The sequence below is a fragment of the Centruroides sculpturatus genome, unplaced genomic scaffold (assembly GCF_000671375.1).
Source record: "Centruroides sculpturatus isolate CEXI.00-Female unplaced genomic scaffold, Cexi_2.0 scaffold729, whole genome shotgun sequence".
Lineage (NCBI taxonomy): Eukaryota > Metazoa > Arthropoda > Arachnida > Scorpiones > Buthidae > Centruroides > Centruroides sculpturatus.
In genome coordinates this window covers 245,392-257,616 of record NW_019385029.1, presented here as the reverse complement: position 1 = coordinate 257,616, position 12,225 = coordinate 245,392, and the positions used below count along the sequence as shown (strand labels likewise).

The following is a 12,225-nucleotide window of genomic DNA, read 5'->3' as shown; positions in this document are numbered from 1 at the left end:
GACTTATTTGTGCTTTAAATTAACACTTATCGTTATATATATATATTGTTAGGAAAAAGTTGAGGTAAATGTAATGAGTGATGCTGGATGAGGGAGAGGAAAGAGAAGATGCGGATGCAAATGATGCTGAAAGTTAGTTAAGCGATGGAGGAAGATGGTAGACGAACTGTACTTGTATTTGTCGAACGTCGACCGCCATCCTGTATCCCATCAACCCCTGTTCATTGGACGTTCAGCGTGAACTGCCGCATCCATCCGCAACATCCACTGGTAGCTAGCTGGCTGAGTGGTCGAGCAGCATCACAGCACATCTAGTGTCAGTGAACGTGTGTCACTTGATCAGAGTGGGGTTATGTCGTGATGTTGGCGTGGTACGTTCCAGCTGTGTCCTTGCTGTCCGCATTCGGATGACACCGTGAGTGGACAGCATCGAGCTGGCTGCTTGGAAGCGGGAAGTAAGAAAGGTGGTGTCGGAATTTCGACACTTCACCTGGACGAAGCACATCACCATTGTGGTCCGACGACCTGACAAACAATGCCAAAGATCTCGATCAGATGCTTAAGGATTCTGTCGTTACTGTCAGCTATCATTTCACTCGTAGCTCAGGGCATCGCCCTATGTTCTAACTGCTGGTTGCATAGTGAAGAATTAATGGCCAATCCTAAATACAACGGAACTGGTGACAGAGAATATTTGTCCAAATTTACCGTATCGGGACTTTGGAAACTCTGTTTCAACGATCGTAAGTAATATCTTTTCTTTATATATATATTGTCAATTGAAAATTGTCACAATGGCAATATCACCAACCTCGTATACACGAGCAGTTTGTAACATTGGCTGTTACTTATTGATTATATTTTTCGCCCACGCAACGTTCCCGGTTGTCATGGCGACAAGTGAATGACAACTGCTTGCTCTTAACCATACACCTTAGTCAAAAATTTCTCACATTGTATATCTCTCAAAGAATGGCGTGAAATGTACCTACAGTCTCCCTTCTTACAATAACATGATTTCCACCATGTCACATCTTGTGTGTCAAGTGGATGCTTCAAATCGTTAAGTCTGCCACTTCGACACCAATGGCTTTCTGAATGCAAAATAAAAAGAAAAAATAACTACATTTGTCAACATCCAAAATTCTAAAGGATCTTAAATTTCTCATCCATCTCATAGATCTATAATTTAAAATAACTTTAAAATACAATTTTCTCCTTTAAAATTTTATAAATTNTCACATCTGGTCTTGATTTTCATCTATCTAACTCCATTCTCGAGATTAACGAAGGACAGACAGACGGACGACAATGGAAGAATGTATAGATCTACAATTTGAAAATTGCAGCCCAATATATTTAATATGCAACATAACTTAGCATTAACTCTTAATTGACGATGCTGTTTCCAATTATAATATTCTTTAATGTCTTACGAAATTAAATTCTTAATAATTACATTATTTGTGCGTTGTTAAAATTAATAAATACGTTTATTACATTTTTATACAGAAATTTTTCCAATGAAACAACAATTCAATTTATATATTTTTTAAAATAAAAATTCAACAAGTAAAATAAGTAAAAACGAAACAGATTGAAAAGTTTGTAATAAATTTATTTGATGTAAAATATTCAAATTTTGTTGACCTAACTTACTTCTTCTGTTGGATCAATATTATTACTCGAGGATAGTATTTGCAGAAGGGATGACAAACTATCTTCGGATCGAATTCCAACAGACATTATATATTGCGATTTCTCAACATTAATGACAGTTTTTAGCAAATATTTAAGTAATATATCTGCTATAAAACGTAATCAAAGTATATAATCCTTAAAAAAGATTATATAAAAGTTAATTTAATCTACATTCTTATCAATTAAACTCGGTTAATAATGTAAAATAGAATAATTAATGGAGGGGTGACTATATATATATATGTATTGTACAAATATTGTATCAGCCAAATGTCGATTCGATTAAATAAACTGAAACGTATATCAGTTATCTTAGTAAATATTAGATATGATAGAGCCGGAAATGTGCAGAAATATCAGGATTATTGGGATAGAACATTGTCTACTCATCTATTTCGATAGAAACCCTATTACGTTTAGTAGAACTTGGTATAGAAAGTGACTATTTCCTCTTCGGATTCGATAGCTTCAAATTACTTTGACTCATAATCAACACTTATCTTGTTTCTGAACTTATTATATACTATAAGGAAACAACAACATACACATATGAAGGGAGACAATGATAAGTAATTATCAATTATATGCTCTACAATAACAGCTGATAACTAGTTTTAACTATTTTCAATTATTACAATTTATCTGTAATGTAAATTATATCTCTTGGATATCATTATTGAATCTATAGTAGTAAATTCTGTATTAATGAGAATGAATTAGTTAAATATATCTTAACGAATTGGTAAAATTTATATTATTAACTGAGCAGTTAGTGTATAATGGTAACATTTTTAGTAGTTATTTGTATACAAGGCGGTCCAAAAGTCAGTCAACCATTGTAAAGACTAGAGAATATATATAGTTAACTGACATATGGGCCTTCCTGTATATCTTTCATTTTAAAAATATTTTAATTTTAAANGAAAGGTTGGATTCAATAAGCAATAGTTAATATAAATAATAGAAATTTTTCGTAAATTTGTAGAGAATATTTCAATGTTTAATTTTATTCAATTTTCAGCTTCTTTCAGTCTTTAATGGCAAAAATCAAACTATTTTTTCTAATTAAAATGCCTGATTATACCTGTAATTAACTTGAATGTATACATTAGTACAGGGTCGATGAAAATTTTCCAGTTTAAAAAATTGATTTGCATCTCAAATAAATGTAGGAAGATTCCTTTTAAAAATTATACAACAGGCTGTTGCATATATATTTATGTATAGTAACATGGTAAAGATTGGTAACCTCTGCATTAATATAATATATAAATAAATAAATAGTCGTTACTATCAAAATATATCTTAGTCATTCTAATTTTCTTTTGTTTATCAGAATATTATCCATCTGGAATATTCTTTTGCGTATATTTTGACTAATTTATATTAGCCAGGCATCAATACCACTCACTGATTGCAGCAGATAAGTTAAGAGTAAGGTAACACACATATCTACTTAGAAGACAAGTCTTTTACCTGAACGAAAGACGAGTTTCCTGCCATTCTTGACCTTGTCGAGGGTAAAAATAACCGTTAATTCTTTCCAAATAATCCCTACAAAAACTAAAAATAGAATAATTGTCTTCTCATCTTTTAAGGACAAGTGTTTTGTTTTTAAATACAGCAATTTTATGAAGTAGAAAGTTAATTTCTATATTGAAACATTGCTTTCTTTTAAAATAGAAAGTGAGATTTTCTTTTAATTAAAGTTAGTGAGAAGTGAATAGAAAGTTAAGATTTATAGATTTTCAGGAGAAGATTTTCCTAGATATGCAGCAACGTCTAATCTAGTTTTATCTTCTTTTATTTTTTCACTGTACAAGAGCTTCGGAACAAGTGAAAAGTATTTCACAATCGCATTTAAAGTTGTTTTGAAGAGAATCATTTTCCTAGATTTTCTTTTAAAATCCTACCAGCTAAGATATAGCCCGCATAAGATGAGATTCACTTACTTCATTGGTAAAAGCTACTCGAAAGTTTAAATCTGAGTTGACTTTTCTAACAAAAATAATGATAGTTTATAAAGTTTTATATCATTTTAATTAATAAAATACTAATAATTATTATTAAGTATAAAAATATTTTAGAGTTTTATGTGTATATTGTTCAATTCGAACCTTTTAAGTTGTATAACTTCAGCATTTTATTAAAAGAAAATTTAAATTTGAGGTTTTTAATAACGTATAACAAGCGATATGTATGCATAATTGGTAGAAAGTAATAAAGGAATTTCAAAAAATGACAAGAATAAACGGGAAAAAACATGTCCAAACATGTCAATTCCTGAAAATCGTTTATCAAATATACAGGAACTCGAAGAATAAACCGAACATGTAATATTTATACACGAAAACTTATGGGAATTTTGTGTAAAACATGATTTTTCAGATACAAGAAAGGAAAAATAAAAAAAAAGTAACATGAGATATTGAAAACGATGGAAAAAAATTTCGAAATATAAATAAAGTAAGAAATATTTATTAAAAATTGTTAGAAAAAAATAATTTTTACAAACAAAATTTTAAAAATTAAATTGAATAAAGCAGACATATATTAATTATACTTTAATGTTTTATTTTCTATAATAAAATAATAAAATGCCTATAAAATCCTTGTGTATTTAAAATTTTTTAAGATGAAGTATTCTGTTTTATATGTAAATTAATTTCCCTGCGAAGACAAAATTTTCACTAAATTATACAAAAATAAATTAGTTAATTGTAAAGCACAACATGGTTTCTACGTATTGACATATACCAGATTGATGACACTATGCATCAAATTTTGGAATATATCGATGTAAAGTAATTAATTTCATTTTGTTAGATAAATAATTTATAATCTTGAATAATTTTGACACGTTTAATGTTGGTGTATGATCCTTAAATAAGAAATTGAACAAATCCAATGCATCTTTATTCGCCAAGTAAAAGTATTCAAACTTGACAAATCGGTGGCAGTTTACTGTATGAAGATCGAACTAAGTAGTATTATACCCACTCCTGCTAAAACAAATCCTTAACTTTATTAAAAGATTAAATAATAATTCCATGTCCTCTTTCTAAAAGAGCTACGTCGCTTTAAAAAAAAACTTATCTTCAAAAAGTAGCAACTCTCATTCTCTCAATTGGCACTCTACAGTCGCAAACAATTCGCCGTATCTATTGATACACTATTAAACACTCAGATTGACTTGAACCTCTAATCATCAAAAACACCATAANTAAAAATTAATTTAAATTTCTGTAATTATTTTTTTAAAAAAATTATACCATAAAAATAATTATATCTATGATTTTTATTTGTATAATTATAAAAATTGTAGACTTATAAATTCCCATTGTCGTCCGTCTGTCTGTTCGTCCTTTCTTAATCTGGAGAAACATCTTAGGTAGATGAAAGTCCGGATCTCATACTTATGCAAAATATAATGGCTCTTGGCTCTTTTAAAAGTCATGTGATACTTGGCATTTGCTTTATTGTAGATTATTTAAGGATTAACTCGTGATTATGAGAAGAATTTCACTTTTTATGCATAATAAATATGCAAAATTTTCTTTTATGATCCTGTTTTGCATGAAAAGAAAATATTAAAATTTTTATTTATTTATTTACTTATTTTTAAAATAAACATCAAATATTTATTTATGAATTTTTTATACCTAAACCTGTACAACAATATTTATATAGATGCATCTATTTATAGCTATTGTTTGTCTTAAATTCTCTAATTTACGATTAAATTTAATAATAATTATTGCTTTTGTTTTGTTTTTATGAATGATATAGAAACAGGATATAGTTCTTATAAGAAGCAAAATCTTTCAATGAATAAGAAAATCACGTCAGTAGAGATTTATGTCCCTTGGAAAAAAAAGGAAACAAGATGGAGATTAATGTGATGATATATGCAAGAATTGAATAATAAATGATATCCTGATTTAAAGATCAAAGAAACAGATAGAATATGCATAAGAATCGTAGGAAACTCTTAGAATAAAATGCAAATAATGTCATTTGAACGTACTAGAAGAATTGAGTCTTAGAATTCTAAAGAACGGTTCTTAATTAATTCATCTTAAGCAAATTTATAAAATTTTTATTAATAAAAGCATTTTATGTTTTCCATCTGTTCGAAAGAAAGGGCAAAAGGGACCCCATTCTAGCTTTTGTGGGTTTGTCTACATCAACTCTGTGATGTATACATTATAGAATGTATTTTAATTTTATACTTTATTATATTACAAATGCACGCATAATTATAAGTGTATACTTCATATTGTAATGTTTATAACATCGTATTCCTCAGAAAGTTTCCCCGCATACCTGCATGAAATTTTTTAAAAATAGAATTAAATCTGTAGAAAAGCTAAATAATCTAAGTAGGGCGAGAGGAAAGGAAAAAAAATTGTTTTCCATGGCAAATAGATCAAATTGTTTATCGCTGTAAGCATTCGACTTTTCAGAAACATGTAAAGCAACTATTCAAAGTTGAATTTTGTGCCTAAATACAATAGAAAATAGTTACAAACAAAATAAAGTTTGAAATTATCTAAGTCCACGTAATATAAAATGTTTAACGATTTAATTCTACAGTTGTTATTTACTTAAAATGGCGTTGAAAAACTCTCTATTCTCTTCATCTATAAATTCCAGCTTAGCAGAAATATCGTTCCTCTTGTTGTCACTCAGTGATTGTACACCTGCTAAGCACAACGACTCTGTTGACATCTTTGAGAGTTATTCCCCTCTTGAACACACGGCATTTTTCCCAACCTATTAAGTGGCTGAAGCTTTTTGTAGAAAATTCAACCAGGATCTCCTTTGGTCACTCTAAGCCATGGCACTTTTTATTTAAAAATCACTTATAATAGGGGAAAAAAAACATAAAAATTCCATCTGTTTATGTTTATTAAAACGAAGACGAAAGATATTTGCACTTAAATCACATAGCTTTACATTGTCCTTTTCATATAGATGTGCAAAGAAACTAAATTTGTATATTTTGGCACTTGTATATTTAGTTTTATCACTCTGCATTTATTTAAAATCATTTTTATTTCAGTAAAAGAACTAAAATATCGATTGAACAATTGATTTGTGTGCTGCAACAATTGATTTATTAATAAAATTATTATTGTTTCAAGAATATATTAAAAATTTGTTGAAAATTATTCTTACTTCGATGAAAAGAATACAAAAAAAATGTGTTGAAAATAATTTTTTAAATGGAAGTGATGCCGAAACGTTTTAAAAATCATTTTTATTTTATTGAAAACACTAAATTATAATATTTCTCTGAAAATCATTTCATGAAAATATTATAAAAATTTCTCAAAATTCGTAAAAACTAATCTTTATNATAATATAAGGGCTTAAATTCGAGTAATTAAATTTATTTCTTTGAAAAATCTTTTTTTGTATATGAAAATCGTGGAGTCAGATAAAGAAACTCATCATTATACTCTATCCATAAACTCATTCGTATGTTGTAATGAGATTCAATAGAAATAATATTAGCTGTAATTATTCTCTAAGTCATTATTTCTGATTAAAGTATATGTATGAAAGATCTCTTCGGTTAATTGTAAATGGAAAATGTATGAATTTCGTTTGAAATAAAGAAAAATGATACATATTGAAATTTTATTTGTAAGAAACGAATTTTTTTTTTAAATACGCCAATTTAAAACTTTTTAACGAGTTTAAACATTAAGCTATTTTCTTCTTTTATAACATTTCTACAAAAATTATCGTTTAGGTTAATTAAAATAATATAAAAATTACAAGAATGGGATCGATATATTTATTATTTAAATGCTACTAATTATTAATAATCCTATTCGTTTAAGATCTATATAGAATTATTATATAAGTATTAAATTTCATTAATAAATAGTTTACTATTGATTTAATATTCGTTAAATAAGGATTTTATTCATTAAGTATTAGCATTTAATAATATACTGGTAGATTTATAGATCTTAAAAAAAAAGAATTTTTACTTGAAAATATAGAAAATTTATTTTCTAAAATATCTATTTTTGTTGCATAGGCATAGGCTATATACATTTATAATTCTTAAAGTGTAGAAAATATATTAGTTAAGTGAAAATACTTTGAATAGAAAAGTTATGAGTTTGTCACTGTCTAAGACAGTGAGACACATCTTTCAACGATGGATCTGGCAGCCAGGTCAGGATCAAGAGGATTTTCTCAGGCTATCATTGATCTGTCTTGGGTATAATATGATCACTAAGAATTATTATTATTATTATTTCTCTCTTATACAAAACTTGAAGCTTTTTATTCATTTATTTTTCTTTAATTTGGAATTATAAATAAATTATAAGAAAGATTTGGGGAGGGTTGTGTTAAAGGTTCAAACCAAATTTATCGTTTCTATAAAAAATTATTATAATTATTTGATTCAATTTTCAAAAAATGGGTCCGAATCTGTTTCAAATATTTCAAAAATTCTTGATTTAATTCTTAAAATAAATCTTATTTATGTTGCGTAAGGATGTAAATAAGAATCTGTAAAAGTTATTATGATTTTTGAATAATTTTGTGTCGTAATTTCTTGACAATAAGAGCTTTAAGTTATTGTTCTTTTTTTTAATCTTTTAAAATAAATATTTAATTTATTTCAAAGTATTTCATACGCAGAAATTCGTTACTTTTACTTAATTATAGTTTTGCATTCAACAACTTTCAACAGCGAATACAAATTCTATAGAGATTTATTTAATATTGCACAGCTGCGGATTTTATATTCGAGAAGAGTTGAAACATGTTTTTCTTTGAACTTTCTTCCTGTAAATATTTTTGTAAACAAACATTCTTGGTAAAATTCAGAAATTCTTGTACTTCGTTCCTATTCAATTGCTCTGACCATATTCCATTGGTGACAATATCTTTTTTTATTATTTTTTTTTGGCTTTTTGTAGTGAAATTTATCGATAAGAAAACAAGAAAATATTCAAGAGTTTTTAGTAAAAAAAATTGAAAAACATAAAATGTAAACTATAAAGAACATAAACTAATTCCCGAACAATATGCCTATTAAGGGTAACTCCATGTTAAATCTTAAATTTTATTATAAATTTACATATTAAATTTTTAAAATAAATAAAGTAATATTAAAATACTCAATAAAATATATTATTTTTCAGTATATTTTTAGTTAATTTACATATATAACATCTTGTACTATTTCCAAATTCAGTGAAAGAAATGTATTGTAGTACTTTCTTATTGAATTTTGATATATTTCATGTGCATTAATTATATATAAATAATTATTTAAAATCATGATAATACTAATAATTTTAAAGATTATTGAGTTAAATTATGTAATATTAAAGTATCTATTATAATTAGAACGATTAAAAGTAGAAGAGTAAAAATGCCATTGTAAGGACATTCGAGTTATATTGTTCTTATATAGGATAAAAGATATAAATATCTGTTTTGTTTTGACCTTAATACACATATTAAGGTCCTTTGATATGACATAATGTAATCTTTGTAGTTGTTAATAAACATTAAATATCAAAGATGGAGAAGCCCTGATGCGAAAATCAGAAAGATTCTCATTTCTTCTTTAATTAAGAGTAAATGTAAGGATTTATATGCTTAATAAATTCATATAATTATGATTTAATTTATGTATAAAATGATTTTAACATTTATTAAATAATTTAGAATTATTTTAAAAACTAATAACAATCAATTTTTTAAATTTTTTAACAATAATGTTTTACTTATTTATACTTATAATAAATATAATTACATGTATTTAAAATTGAAAAGTGATAGAAAATTATCAATAAAATTAAAAAAAAATGTATAAAAAAGTTTTCAAATATTATAAATTATATTTTATTAAATATAAATTATTTTGCTAAAAGATTTTTATATTTATTTGTAAAAAAACNAGATCTTAAAAAAAAAAGAATTTTTACTTGAAAATATAGAAAATTTATTTTCTAAAATATCTATTTTTGTTGCATAGGCATAGGCTATATACATTTATAATTCTTAAAGTGTAGAAAATATATTAGTTAAGTGAAAATACTTTGAATAGAAAAGTTATGAGTTTGTCACTGTCTAAGACAGTGAGACACATCTTTCAACGATGGATCTGGCAGCCAGGTCAGGATCAAGAGGATTTTCTCAGGCTATCATTGATCTGTCTTGGGTATAATATGATCACTAAGAATTATTATTATTATTATTTCTCTCTTATACAAAACTTGAAGCTTTTTATTCATTTATTTTTCTTTAATTTGGAATTATAAATAAATTATAAGAAAGATTTGGGGAGGGTTGTGTTAAAGGTTCAAACCAAATTTATCGTTTCTATAAAAAATTATTATAATTATTTGATTCAATTTTCAAAAAATGGGTCCGAATCTGTTTCAAATATTTCAAAAATTCTTGATTTAATTCTTAAAATAAATCTTATTTATGTTGCGTAAGGATGTAAATAAGAATCTGTAAAAGTTATTATGATTTTTGAATAATTTTGTGTCGTAATTTCTTGACAATAAGAGCTTTAAGTTATTGTTCTTTTTTTTAATCTTTTAAAATAAATATTTAATTTATTTCAAAGTATTTCATACGCAGAAATTCGTTACTTTTACTTAATTATAGTTTTGCATTCAACAACTTTCAACAGCGAATACAAATTCTATAGAGATTTATTTAATATTGCACAGCTGCGGATTTTATATTCGAGAAGAGTTGAAACATGTTTTTCTTTGAACTTTCTTCCTGTAAATATTTTTGTAAACAAACATTCTTGGTAAAATTCAGAAATTCTTGTACTTCGTTCCTATTCAATTGCTCTGACCATATTCCATTGGTGACAATATCTTTTTTTATTATTTTTTTTTGGCTTTTTGTAGTGAAATTTATCGATAAGAAAACAAGAAAATATTCAAGAGTTTTTAGTAAAAAAAATTGAAAAACATAAAATGTAAACTATAAAGAACATAAACTAATTCCCGAACAATATGCCTATTAAGGGTAACTCCATGTTAAATCTTAAATTTTATTATAAATTTACATATTAAATTTTTAAAATAAATAAAGTAATATTAAAATACTCAATAAAATATATTATTTTTCAGTATATTTTTAGTTAATTTACATATATAACATCTTGTACTATTTCCAAATTCAGTGAAAGAAATGTATTGTAGTACTTTCTTATTGAATTTTGATATATTTCATGTGCATTAATTATATATAAATAATTATTTAAAATCATGATAATACTAATAATTTTAAAGATTATTGAGTTAAATTATGTAATATTAAAGTATCTATTATAATTAGAACGATTAAAAGTAGAAGAGTAAAAATGCCATTGTAAGGACATTCGAGTTATATTGTTCTTATATAGGATAAAAGATATAAATATCTGTTTTGTTTTGACCTTAATACACATATTAAGGTCCTTTGATATGACATAATGTAATCTTTGTAGTTGTTAATAAACATTAAATATCAAAGATGGAGAAGCCCTGATGCGAAAATCAGAAAGATTCTCATTTCTTCTTTAATTAAGAGTAAATGTAAGGATTTATATGCTTAATAAATTCATATAATTATGATTTAATTTATGTATAAAATGATTTTAACATTTATTAAATAATTTAGAATTATTTTAAAAACTAATAACAATCAATTTTTTAAATTTTTTAACAATAATGTTTTACTTATTTATACTTATAATAAATATAATTACATGTATTTAAAATTGAAAAGTGATAGAAAATTATCAATAAAATTAAAAAAAAATGTATAAAAAAGTTTTCAAATATTATAAATTATATTTTATTAAATATAAATTATTTTGCTAAAAGATTTTTATATTTATTTGTAAAAAAACTAATGAATTGAAGTTATGCTCTTTTATTCTTTCATATTTAAATTTAAATAAATTTATACAGTAATCAATTAAAAATTATGGTAATGACGCACCGATAAGATTTAAGATCCGTCATTTTAAGATAGGATCATCTTAATTTATGAGATGATCGAAAAAAATAAAACGTAGCACTTTACTACATAAACCAATACTAATTTAAGTCGATATATCTCGTAAGTTCCTGAAATAATGGCATTATCTTTAACCAAAAATCTCTCAAAAAATTGATTTGAAGGCTTCTTAAATTTATTTTCTGAGAGATTTAATAAAGATGGTAGTTTTTCTTCTACTATTATAACTGCTAATGCTGCAACTGCTACTGCTACTGCTTGAACTGCTAGTACTACAGGTGCTACTGATACAAATGCTTGTGCTATAACTGCTGTTGTAACTGCTAGTGCTACAAGTGCTACTGCTGTAACTAATGCTAGTACTATTTATTACTACTGCTACTGAAATTTTCACAAATAATAGAAGTTCTTAGCTGACTTTAATGAATATTGCAAAAATATAAAATCTCCAAAAATCTATTTTTGTTTAAATGTTTCAATAAAATAAAATAAAAAAATATTTATTTAAAAATA

General features: G+C 25.6%; 1 protein-coding gene across 1 annotated transcript in view; it reads left to right on the top strand.

Annotated features, from left to right (window-relative positions):
- The first annotated feature begins 321 nt into the window (after positions 1-321).
- The window catches only part of LOC111633653 (voltage-dependent calcium channel gamma-5 subunit-like), a 212,028-nt gene continuing 200,124 nt past the window's right edge, over positions 322-12,225 (top strand). Inside the window, exon 1 of the mRNA XM_023378260.1 lies at positions 322-743. Coding sequence (XP_023234028.1) covers positions 536-743 — 208 coding nt within the window. The 5' untranslated portion in view covers positions 322-535. The remainder of the gene's footprint in view (positions 744-12,225) is intronic.